This window comes from Callithrix jacchus, chromosome 6, assembly GCF_049354715.1.
Source record: "Callithrix jacchus isolate 240 chromosome 6, calJac240_pri, whole genome shotgun sequence".
NCBI classification, from domain to species: domain Eukaryota; kingdom Metazoa; phylum Chordata; class Mammalia; order Primates; family Cebidae; genus Callithrix; species Callithrix jacchus.
Window position 1 is genome coordinate 58,086,315 of NC_133507.1, and position 13,557 is coordinate 58,099,871.

The 13,557-nt window shown below is 35.8% G+C and overlaps 1 protein-coding gene across 11 annotated transcripts in view; it reads right to left on the reverse strand.

Moving 5' to 3' along the window:
• DCAF17 (DDB1 and CUL4 associated factor 17) overlaps positions 1 to 13,557 on the reverse strand; it is a 61,808-nt gene that overhangs the window by 47,055 nt on the left and 1,196 nt on the right. For all 11 annotated transcript variants that reach the window (XR_004744589.3, XR_004744590.3, XM_078327405.1 and 8 more), the window contains 3 exons: positions 5,613 to 5,703; positions 1,583 to 1,719; positions 445 to 523 (listed from right to left, as the gene is read on the reverse strand). Coding sequence is in view for 9 of the 11 variants with exons in the window: in XM_078327405.1 (XP_078183531.1) it covers positions 445 to 523; positions 1,583 to 1,719; positions 5,613 to 5,703 (307 nt within the window). In the remaining 2 variants the exon portion in view is untranslated. The remainder of the gene's footprint in view (positions 1 to 444; positions 524 to 1,582; positions 1,720 to 5,612; positions 5,704 to 13,557) is intronic.

The window sequence follows — 13,557 nt, forward strand, 5'->3', positions numbered from 1 at the left end:
AAAATATTTTTATTATTATTTTATTTCAATAGGTTTTTGAGGAACAGGTGGTATTGGGTTACATGAATAAGTTCTCTAGTGGTGATTTCTCAGATTTTGGTGCACATCTCACCCAAGCCTTGTACACTAGACCCAATGTGTAGTGTTTTATCCCTCACCACCTCCCACCCTTTCCCCTGAGTGGAAGTAAACTGTATCATTCTTATGCCTTTGCATCCTCATAGCTTAGCTCTTCCTTATGAGTGAGAAAACATGCCTCATTTTCCAATTCTGAGTTACTTCACTTAGAATAATGGTCTCAGATTCCATCCAGGTTGCCATGAATCCTATCAACTTTTATAGCACGCTTCAGAAATAAAAGATCATTAGTTTTTTCATAACAAATCTGCAGACAAATTTCTATGAAAAAAATTCATTTTATTGAATGTTTAAAAATGTATATACCTGCCGGGCCACTACTGAGCCTCTGTTCTGTGCTGACTTGACTGCAATGACTTCTTGAGGAGTGTCCCAGCTCAAGTATCTTTTAAAAGAATGATGAGAAGTTTATTTATTTGGGTCAGTTTCCTTATACTTAAAATCAAAATAAGTAAACTATTTTTTAGTTATTTAAATTATAAATGCAAAGTGATCTATTTAAAAAAATAAATAACCAAAAAAGTTTCCTCTATATCCCTTTATGGACATATCCCTATTTAAATATATATATATATACTTTTAATCTTTCTAGAGCATTGGTGAGTAAAAATTGTTTTTGATCTAAGAGTATTCAAAACTTAGAAAACAAAATAATCATTTCTACTTTAAAATGGAAGTTATGGAAAGCACTAAAAATGTTACTTTCACACATTCCATGAACATATTCACTCCAAATATTTACATCTAATTTATAAAACTAATAGTTAAAATAACAGTTCTTGGATTGTAGTCATCAAATAAATTAACTGAAACAGACTAGTCTTCAGGAAAATTTACCATAAAGTGCATCTTACATAGAAAATACTATTTGTCGAATACAGGGAATTTTTTTAAAGTTTATTTGCCAGCTACTACAGGTTAGTTACTTTTTAGGGATACAAAGATAAATGGCAGCTGGACACGGTGGCTCAAGCCTGTAATCCCAGAACTTTAGGAGGCTTAGGTGGGCAGATCACTTGAGATCAGGAGCTTGAGACCGGCCTGGCCAACATAGGGAAACCCCGTCTCTACTAAAAATACAAAAATTAGCTAGACGTGGTGGTGCACATCTGTAATCCCAGCTACTCAGGAGGCTGAGGCAGGAGACTCGCTTGAATCCTATAGGTGGAGGCTGCAGTGAACAGAGATCGTGCCACTACACTCCAGCCAGGGAGACAGAGCAAAATCTTGTCTCAAAAAAGAAAAAAATAAAGACAAATGATAGAGGGTCTCTATACTCAGACCTTTAAATGTAGTCATGAGGAGAGAAAAAGAAAATAGGTTTATTAATTGAGATCTGGATATCGACTAGAAAACTGACAGGGGAAAAAGGCTTGAAATTTCCTGGGCCACAGGTTTCAAATTTTTAAAATAAAATCTTGAATAATAAACTCGCAGTTAATACCTGAATTTGCAATAAGGTCCAAGATATATTTTCTCAAGGATTTTTCCTGTAGTTGCTGATATACGAAGTAGCCAATTATGAGCAGTTAGTGCTATGAGTGAGGACTTACAATCAGCTGAATTGGGAAGTTTATCTCCCTAAAAAAAAAAAGAAGTATAAAAATGAAACTGGTTGGCCATGAACAATTCACAGTAATCAATATCCAAAGAAAATAGCTAAATACTTAAACAGTCAAATAAATAAAGCACAAAAGAAAGTTTAAATGCCCAAACAGAGAATTAAGACAAGAAAAAATCTTTGGGAGGCCGGGACGGGTGGATAACGAGGTCGAGAGATCAAGACCATCCCGGTCAACATGGTGAAACCCCGTCTCTACTAAAAATACAAAATTTAGCTGGACATGGTGGCGCGTGCCTGTTATCCTAGCTACTTGGGAGGCTGAGGCAGGAGAATTGCCTGAACCCAGGAGGCGGAGGTTGCGGTGAGCCGAGATCGCGCCATTGTACTCCAGCCTGGGTAACGAGCGAAACTCCGTCTCCAAAAAAAAAGACAAGAAAAAATAAGATTGTGGGTGATAATTTTTATTATCACTTACTGAGTTTATTCACATAAAGCACTTAAACATGGCCTGAAATAATTTATTATGTATGTTATTGTTTTTTAAGTATTCAACAAATGTTAGTCATAGTAACAGTAGGAGAATTAATAATGATGCTACTTCTGTGATAACAATAACAGCTCTTAAAATCATGTATAATAGCATAGTGATTAAGCGTCCTCTGCCATTAGTCAGCATGGTGGTGAGTGCCTGGAGTCCCAACTACTCCGGAGGCTGAGGCAAGAGGATCGCTTGAGGCTGGGAGGTCAAGGCTGCAGTGAGTGATGACTGTGCCACTGCACTCCAGCCTGGGTGACAGTGAGATTCTGTCTCAAAAAAAAAAAAGAGTTCTCTGCTAGAATAGACATTCATACTGCCTCCATTTTCCTTTACCACAGGACTTATTTCCTTTAGATGGAGGTCAAAACTCAGAAAATGCAAATTATTCCATTATTCACTGTGGTTCTGACCTAAGTTCAAATGAAAAGCTAGAAACCAATGAAGACAGCCAGAGTACAAAAGATGGACCTGGTTTGAAAGATGACCTATGTATATCACCAATGAATTGCCCTAGAAAAGGGAGAAGATAGCTCCATGGGCCCCTCTGTCACTGAGGAGCCACCACAAGGTGGAAATGTGTAAGTCTGGGAAAAAAAGAAAAGCAAAGGTTTCTACTTTAATTCATAGACTAAAAGGGCATGGTGGTTCCTGCCTGTAATCCCAGGATTTTGAGAGACTGAGGCAGAAGCATTACTTGAGCCCAGGAGTTCAAGATCTGCCTGGACAGCATAGCAAGACTGTTTCTAGTTAAAAAAAAAAAAAAAAAAAAGAAAAAGAAATAAAAGAGAAGCTGAAATTAATCTAGTATCTGCTTAGGCCAAAAAGTGAATAGAAAAGAATGAAGGCACAGTTATTTTATACCTGCTCCCCAAAAATTTGTCTTGCCTTTCAAATGTTAAGAAAAAAATAATTTTTGTTTGTATTTTAGCTTTTTTTTTTTTTTTTAGTTTATTAACCCTTGAAATCTTACACTGGATTCCAGGTGATGATATAAATATGTTTATTCTACAATGCCTTATATCTAAACACTGTTTCAAGGAGATTTAAAAGTTTTTGGCTGAGCATGGTGGCTCACACTTATAATCCCAGCATTTTGGGAGGTCAAAGTGGACAGATCACTTGAGCCCAGGAGTTCAAGAACTGCCTGGGCAACATGACGAAACCCCAACTCTACAGAAAATACAAAAATTAGCTGGGTTTGGTGGTGCACACCTGTAGTCCCAGCTACTCAGAAGGCCAAAGCAGAAGGATCACTTGAGCCCGGGAGGTAGAGGCTGCAGTGAGCTGTGATCGAGCCACTGCACTCCAGCTTAGGCAACAGAGTGAGACCTTGTCTTAAAAAATATACTATTTATATCTTGCCTATCAAAATAATTTGAAGCAGCAAATATAATATGTTTGAACTATTTTCTTAAACAAAAAGTTGTAATTCACACACAGTCTTGAAAAAGATGGAAACTGATTTAAAAGTAGTTTCACATCAGTATGTTAGTAACAATTCAATGTTTCCTGGTTTTTCCTGAAGAGAAAATCTTGCTGCACTTCAAATGAAAATAAAATGTTTAAAAATAAGTGAGAATAGGAGCCAGGCATGCTGGCTCATGCCTGTAATCCCAGCACTTTGGGAGGCCAAGGTGGGTGGATCATTTGAGGTCAGGAGTTTGAGACCAGCTTGGCCAACATGGCGAAACCCTGTTTCTACTAAAAAATACAAAAATTAGCCAGACATGGTGGTAGGCATCAGTAATCTCAGCTATTCCAGGGACTGAGGCAGGAGAATTGCTTGAACCTGGGAGGTGGAGACTGAGATCACTGGAAGTGAGCTGAGATCATGTCACAGCATTCCAGCCTGGGCAACAGAGGGAGACCATCTCAAAAAAAAAAAAAAAGTGAGAATAGAAACTAGGTTACCAAATTTTTGGTGCTTTATACTAGTGTATTTAAAACTTTCTCAATTAGGAAATCTGTCATCTTCCCTCATACTCCCTGATGAAAATGGATCAAAGAGCTTTAAATGTTAAAGGCACAACAGTTATTTTTAGCTTTCAATAAGGAGTTGAGGAAGGAAACATAGGTTTAAAAGCTTTCTAATTTTTAAATAGGAGCCTTCAATGAACAGACAATAAGTATTCAGAGAAAAAGAAAGCAACAGCTCCAGAAAACTAAAACTTTATGTAAAAATGATAGCCTGAAAAAAGAAATAGTAAATTTAGCGTATAGCCTCTTATCATTTAAAAATTATTTTTGGTCACATATTATGAGTTCCATTTTTCCTAAAGGACAACCAATCAAATTTAAAGACCTGATTAATCTGTTGTAGTATTTCTTAAGTGCATTTCTTAGAATAAGCACGGATACTACAGAAAACAAATACAGGTTGATTATCCCTTCTCCTACTGAAATGCTTGGGACCAGAAGTGTTTCAGATTTAAATTTCTTTGGATTTGGGGATATGTGCATACACATAATGAGGTTATCTTAAGGATGACGCCCAAGTTTAAACAAAAAATTCATTTATGTTTCATATACATCTTACACATGTAGCCTGAAGATAATTTTACGTAATATTTTAAATTTTGTGCCTGTCACATGAGGTCAGGTGTAAAATTTCCCACTTGTGACATCATGTTGGCATTCAAAAAGTTTTGAATATTGGAGCATGTCAGATTTCAGATTTTCAGATTAGGGATGCTCAACTTGTATTCAGAAATATTCCTAAAACAAGGAAGTTCTATGATCAAAAGAATTTGGGGAAATGACTTGACAATCATCATACATATTAGTATTACTGTATTATTATTATCAAAGGCTCTGAGAAGTAATTCTATCAATAAATATGTTTAAGCTTTCAAACTGAGAATGTCCCAAACGTATTTTTTCACAGCCCAATTCCCCCTAACTCCTCTGGCATCTGTTAATGTTCCATGGAAACAGTATTCTGGAAAATAGACACCCAGGCAAAGCTAGTCTTATGAAATGAGCTTATCCTATTATTTTCCTAACAACATTCATGTAGCATAACTATTGCACTAAATAAATACTTCGTTACTATTGCAGTATATTGAGTGGGATGATCTCTTAAACATTAAGATAATTATACATTAGGTTATGCTGCTTATATAACTTTTAATTGAATTATAACTTCTAGTTTTCAGGATCTAAACAATTCTAATTTAAAAAATACATTCATAATATTTTTAATATAGAAATTATTTCATGAAGAAAATAAAAGATATGCTCTCATCTTGACGCTTTAAAGATGCAAGAATAACTATGATATTTGTTTTATTCTTTTATGCAATATGTTAATAATAACCGGTTCTTCTAGGCTAAAAATGCTTTAGAAACAAATGCTCTAAAAACAAATCTTACCACTGGGCATTCCCATAACAAAGCATCTTCTATTTTTTCTGATTTGGAACATTTTGGCATTTCATAAAGTTTTCTTGGCTCCAATGCAACACTGGGAAAAAATAATTATTGTTATTTTTGATAACCAAGGCAGTATTTGTTCAGGTCTGAGAGACTATTTTTATTCAGAGATCTGAAATACCAAAACATGTTTGCTTTCCTTTTAACTAAATGTTAATAATTTTTTCTGATCACGTAATTCATAGAAAAATATCTAAAAAATATAACAAATTTAAAATTGTTTGAATACTATATATAAAACTGCCAAAAATAACCATTATTAATATTTTGGTTCATTTTCTTCTGGTTTATATACACATATGTACCTGGACATTGTTTTCCGAAACTGATTCATACTAAATTCTTTCTTTACCCCTGAACATTTACTAGGAATATCTCTGTTGAATTCCATCAAGATAAAAAACTATTCTTCTGATATTTAAAATGAAAATTACCGGATAAAAAGGGTTCCATTATTTTAGAATGAAAATGAGTGAATTAAACAAAAAACCCTTTATGGCTCTTTTTCACTCTCAAATTACTTTTCAGAAAGGTTGAGTAAGTTTATACTTCTGCCAATATTGAATGCTGTATCTTTGATGTGAGTCTCTTACTTTTAATTTGCACTTCTCTGATTAGTTGAGATGTGATCATAAATGTTTTTTCTTTTCTTTTCTCCTTCCTTCCATCCTTCCTTTCCTTTCTTCCCCTTTCTCTCTCTTTTTCTCTTTCTTTCTCAGTCTCTCACTCTGTTGTCCAGGCTGAGTGCAATAGCATGATCTTGACTCACTGCAACCTCCACCTCCTAGGCTCATGTGATCCTCCTGCCTCAACCTCCCAAATAACTGCGACTACTGGCACATGCTACTACACTTGGTTAATTTTCATATTTTTTGTAGAGACAGGGTTTTGTCATGTTGCCCAGGATGGTCCTGAACTCCTGGACTCAAGTAAACCACCTGCCTCAGCCTCTCAAAGTGTTGGGATCACAGGTGTGAGCCACTGCACCTGGCTGTTTTCATTTTTTTAAATGAACTTTGAAATTAAATTACTGCTCAAAGAGAAACAATTTTCAGGTGACAATTTTATCATATCTCTTTGACATTCTCTCACTGATTCAAAAGTTTAAATCAAACAGAATTTTGCAGGCATGAAGGCAACTTCATATGTGATTATAACCTGTAGGTAAAACACCCCTGGACATTACTCAATAATATTTAATCATTAGAACACAATAAACACCACTTACTCTAATTTAAACTTTTTTTAAGTTAAAAGCAGATATCTCCAAATTGTGGAAGTTATAAACTGGACATTAAATGATACTGAAGAATTGTTGCTCATTTTCCTAGGTGTGGTAATGACATAAGATAAGAAAATGTCTAGCATGAGGGCATGAAGAGCTCTGTGGACAAACTCTTTGGCAAAACTGGTGAAAATCATAAAAGGATTACTATTTAACTTCTCTGTAGATGGTCTTGGGGACATATGGCATATGAAGAAACATTTATTCAAGAAAACCTACTACTGCTCAGTAAGAATTGCGAAGATACAATGTGCAAATATGAAACAAAAGAAAGCTGGAGTAGCTATGCTAATTTCAGACAAGTCAAATTCAGCAAGGAAAATTAACATTGATTAAGTGGGCATAAAATAATGAAAAAGGTGTCAATTCTTCAAGAAGGCATAATAATCCTTAATATATATGCATCTAACAAGAGTATCAAAATACAATGTGGCAAAAACTGATAGAAATGCAAGGAGAAATAGACAAATCCACTCACTATTATAGTTAGAGATTTCAACACACACCCATCAGTAATTAACACATCCAGCTGGCAGAAAGTCAGTAAGCATATACTTAAAACTGAAAGGTATCATCAGTCACCTGGATCTAACGGAATATCTCATCCAATGACAGCAAAATACACATTCTTCTCAAGCTTACATGAAGACACCTTAACAAATTTTAAAAGACTAGAATACAAAGTATGCTCTCAGGTCCCAGTGGTATTAAAGCACAAATAAAATAATGATAACTGGAAAATCCCAAAATATTTGGAGAGTGAACAACACAAATCTAAATAACACATGGGTCAAAGAAATCTCAAGAGAAATTTAAAAATATTTTGAATTAAGTGAAAATGCATATAGAACAAAGTAAGCAAAGAAATAAAAATTAGGCCAGAAAGTAATAAAGTTGAAAACCGAAAATCAATAGAGAAAAATCAACAAAACCAAAATCTGTTTTTTTGAAAAGGTCAACAAAATTGATTACTAACATGAGAAACTGAGGACTATCACTACCAAATCTCATGGTCATTAAAACAATAATAAAAAAACATTATGACTAAGTCTAGGCTCACAAATTTGGATAATTTATATGAATTCCTTGAAAGACATAATCTATCAAAATTTACCCAAGGAGAATTAGATAACTTGAATAAGCCTGTATCTATTAAAGAAATGTAATCAATAATCAACAACCTTCCAAAACAGAAAGTGCCAAGCCCAGATGCTTTCAATGGTGAATTCCACCAAGCATTTGCGGAAGAAATAACACAGAAGCAGTGATCAAGACAATGTGGTACTGACATAAGGACAGACATACAGATCTGTGGAACAGACTTGAACATCCAGAAGTAAACCCAAAAGTGTCTATAGTCAAAAGATTTTTGACAACGGTGGCAAGCCCTTGCAATGAAGAAAAAAATACATCTTTCTAATAAATGGTGCTAGGACAAATGCATAGCTACATGTTAAAAAAAAAAATGGAGTTCGATACCTACCCTATATCATATACTACTATTAACCCAAACTGAATCAACCACCTAAATATGAGCTAAAACTATAAACCCTTTAGAAAAAAAGGGGAAAATCTTCATGACCTCAAATTTTGCAGTGGATTCTTAGATAGGACACCAAAAGCATGAGCAATAAAAAAACATTTAGATAAACTGGACTTCATCAAAATTAACCTCTCTGTGCTTCAAACAATAACATCAGGGAAGTAAAAAGACAATCTACACAATGGGAGAAAGTATTTGCAAATCATGTATCTGATAAGGGACTCGTATTTAAAATATGTAAGGATTTTCGTTAAAAAAAAAAATTAAAAATGGGCAAATGATCTAACTGGAGATTTCTCCAAGGAATAACATATAAATAGCCAATATGTACAAGAAAAGATGCTTGATATCACTAGTCATCAGGGAAATTAAATCAAAACCACAAGGAGATACCGTGAGTCACATACCAAGTGTTGACAAGGATGTGGAAAAATCAGAACCCTCAGATACTGCTTATGGGAACATAAAATGGTACTATCATGTTAGAAAAGAGTATGGTAGTTCTTCCAACTATTAAACACAGTTACAATATAACCTTATGACCCACTAATTCCATCCCTACATGTATATCCAGGAAAACTGAAAATAAATGCCCACATAAAAACTTATATGGAACTGTTTATAGCAGCATTATTCATAACAGCTAAAAGGTAGAAACACCAATGTCTAACAACTGACAAATGGATAAGTAAAATGTGGTGTATTGATACAATGCAATATTATTCAACTATATAAAGGAATTCTGATGCATGTGACAACATGGACGAACCCTGAAAACACACAAAGTGAAAAAGCCAGTCACAAAGGACCACATGTTACATGATTCAATTTATATGAAATGTCCAGAATAGGTGAATCTACAGACAGAAAATAGACTAGTGGTTGCTTAGGGCTGAGGGTAACAGTGGTATTAGGGTGACTGCTGAAAGGTACATGGTTCTATTTTGAGGTGATGAAAATGCTCTAAAATTAACTGTGGTAGTGATTACATGTATCTGTGAATTACTAAAATTATTGAAATGTACACTTTAAATGGGTAATACAATATCTGAATTAAATCCTAATAAAGCCTTTAAAAAGAAAATATCCATATTTTTAAAAAATACAAACTGAATTATGTATGTTTAGAATATGCTTTAAAAGAGGTAATGCAAAAGGAAAAGTGGGTTAGATAAAACAAATGTGGCAAATCTTGATAGTTTTTGAATCTAGGTAATGAGTATGTGGGGATGCATTTTGGCTTTCCTTCCAGCCTCATGTTGGACAGTTGTGGATGAGGTTGACTGTTAAACATTTTGGATCTCTAAATAGTAGACCTTTTGTTTGAAACAATTTCTCTAAAAAAAAAAAAAAAAAAAAGGCAAGTACTTCCAAAATAATCCATCAATTATCCAAAGCAGCATCTAATTATTTGGTTGGCAAATGGATTTCTTTCTTTCTCTTTCCTTCTTTCTTTTCTTCTTTCCTTCCTTCCTTCAGTCCTTTCTCGCTCTCTCTCTCCTTCCTTCCTTCCTTCCTTCTCTCTCTCTTTCTCTCTCTCTCTCTCATTTAGACGGAGTCTTGCTCTGTTGCCCAGGCAGGAGTGCAATGACACAAATTTGGCTCACTGCAACTTCTGTTTCCTTGGTTCAAGCAATTCTCCTGCCTCAGCTTCCTGACTAGCTGAGATTACAAGCACCTGCCACCATGCCCGGCTAATTTTTGTATTTCTTTTTTTAGTGGAGATGGTGTTTCACCATGCTGGCCAGGCTGGTCTCGAACTCCCAAGCTCAGACAATCCACCCACCTCAGCCTCCCAAAGTGCTGGGATTACAGGTATGAGCCACTGCGCCTGGCCCTGTATTTCTTGACTGTGGTATAAGTAGAATAAAATACTAAACAGTGCTCTGAACAATCTATGGTTTTGCCTACACTATAAAGTAGTTTTGCTTTAAGTTGCTATTTACAAAAATAAAACCTGCAACTTGGGATTTAACAAGATTTTTAAATTACATGCATTTTTTTTTACTACCTAGTCTAATTTTGGACCCATCTTTCCATTCTATTTTCACTAGGCACTAATGTAGGCATGTGGTTCTATACAAATTACAGTTAAGATCAACAACTGTGAGGCAAATTACAGCAAAAATTATCAATAAAAAGTTACCTGCAGAGGAGCTGGTACCATTCCTTCTGACACTATTCCAAACAATCCAAAAAGAGGGAATCCTTCCCAAATCATTTTATGAGACCATCATCATCCTGATACCAAAACGCGACAGAAACTCAACAAAAAAAGAAACTTCAGGCCAATATCCATGATGAACATAGATGCAAAAATCTTCAATAAAATACTAGCAAACTGACTGCAACAGAACATCAAACAGCTTATCCATCACAATCAAGTAGGCTTCACCCCAGGGATGCAAGGCTGGTTCAACATTCGCAAGTCTATAAACATAATCCACCACATAAACAAAACCAAAGACAAAAACCACATGATTATCTCAATAGATGCAGAGAAGGCCTTTGACAAAATTCAACAGCGCTTTATGCTAAAAACTCTCAATAAACTAGGTATTGACGGAACGTATCTCAAAATAATAAAAGCTATTTAAAACAAACCAACAGCCAACATCATACTGAATGGGCAAAAACTGGAAGCATTCCCTTTGAAATCTAGCACTAGACAAGGATGCCCTCTCTCACCACTCCTATTCAATATAGTATTAGAAGTTCTAGCCAGAGCGATCAGGCAAGAAAAAGAAATAAAGGTTATTCAATTAGGAAGGGAGGAAGTCAAATTGTCTCTGTTTGCAGACGACATGACTGTATATTTAGAAGACCCCATCGTCTCAGCCCAAAATCTCCTGAAATTGATAAGCAACTTCAGCAAAGTCTCAGGATACAAAAATCAATGTGCAAAAATCACGAGCAATCCTACACACCAATAACAGACTTAAAGAGAGCCAAATCAAGAACGAACTGCCATTCGCAATTGCTACAAAGAGAATAAAATACCTAGGAATACAACTAACAAAGGATGTAAAGGACCTCTTCAAAGAGAACTACAAACCACTGCTCAAGGAAATAAGAGAGGACACAGATTGAAAAGCATTCCATGCTCATGGTTAGGAAGAATCAATATCATGGAAATGGCCATACTGCCCAAAGTAATTTATAGATTCAATGCTATCCCCATCGAGCTACCTATGACCCTCTTCACAGAACTAGAAAAAAACCACCTTAAACTTCATATGGAACCAAAAGAGAGCCCACATAGCCAAGACAATCCTAAGCAAAAATAACAAAGCTGGAGGCATCACACTACCTGACTTCAAACTATACTACAAAACAGCATGGTACTGGTACCAAAACAGAGATATAGACCAATGGAACAGAACAGAGGCCTCGGAGGCAACGCCACACATCTACAACCATCTGATCTTTGACAAACCTCACAAAAACAAGCAATGGAGAAAGGATTCCCTGTTTGATAAATGGTGTTGGAAAAACTGGCTAGCCATGTGCAGAAAGCAGAAACTGGACCCCTTCCTGACACCTTACACTAAAATTAACTCCAGATGGATTAAAGACTTAAACCAAGACCTAACACCATAAAAACCCTAGAAGAAAATCTAGGCAAAACCATTCAGGACATAGGTATAGGCAAGGACTTCATGACTAAAACACCAAAACATTGGCAACAAAAGCCAAAATAGACAAAGGGGATCTAATTAAACTCTAGAGCTTCTGTACAGCAAAAGAAACAATCATCAGAGTGAACTGGTAAACAACAGAATGGGAAAAATTTTTGCAAGCTATCCATCTGACAAAGGGCTAATATCCAGAATCTACAAAGAACTAAAACAGATTAACAAGAAAAAAAACAAACAAACCCATTCAAAAGTGGGCAAAGGACATGAATAGACACTTTTCAAAAGAAGATGTAGATGAGGCCAACAAATGTATGAAAAAATGCTCATCACTGGTCATTAGAGAAATGCAAATCAAAACTACATTGAGATACATCTGACACCAGTTAGAATGGCGATCATTAAAAAATCTGGAGACAACAGATGCTGGAGAGGATGCGGAGAAATAGGAACACTTCTACACTCCCAATTGGTGGGAGTGTAAATTAGTTCAACCATTGTGGAAGACAGTGTGGTGATTCCTCAAGGACCTAGAAATAGAAATTCCATTTGACCCAGTAATCCCATTACTGGGTATATATCCAAAGGATTATAAATCGTTCTACTATAAGGACACATGCACACGAATGTTCACTGCAGCACTGTTTACAATAGCAAAGACCTAGAACCAACCCAAATGCCCATCAATAATAGACTGGACAGGGAAAATGTGGCACATATACACCATGGAATACTATGCAGCCATAAAAAACGAGTTCACGTCCATTGCAGGGACATGGATGAACATGGAAACCATCATTCTCTGACACAAGAACAGAAAATCAAACACCGCATGTTATCACTCATAGGTGGGTGTTGAACAATGAGAACACATGGACACAGGGAGGGGAGCATGACACACTGGGGTCTGCCGGGGGGAACTAGGGGAGGGACAGTGGGGGGTGGGGAGTTGGGGAGGGATAACATGGGGAGAAATGCCATATATAGGTGATGGGGAGGAGGGCAGCAAACCACATTGCCATGTATGTACCTATGCAACAATCTTGCATGGTCTTCACATGTACCCCAAAACGTAAAATGCACTAAAATATATATACATTAAAAAAAAAAGGAAATAGAAGTTCCATTTGACCCAGCAATTCCATTACTGGGTATATATCCAAAGGATTATAAGTAATTCTATTATAAAGACACATGCACTTGTATGTTCATTTTGGTACTGTTTACAATAGCAAAGACCTGGAACCAACTCAAATGCCCATCGATGATAGACCGGACCAGGAAAATGTGGCACATATATACCATGGAATACTATGCAGCCATAAAAAATGGTGAGTTCATGTCCTTTCTAGGGGCATGGATGAATCTGGAAACCATCATTCTCAGCAGACTGACACAAGAACAGAAAATCAAACACTACAT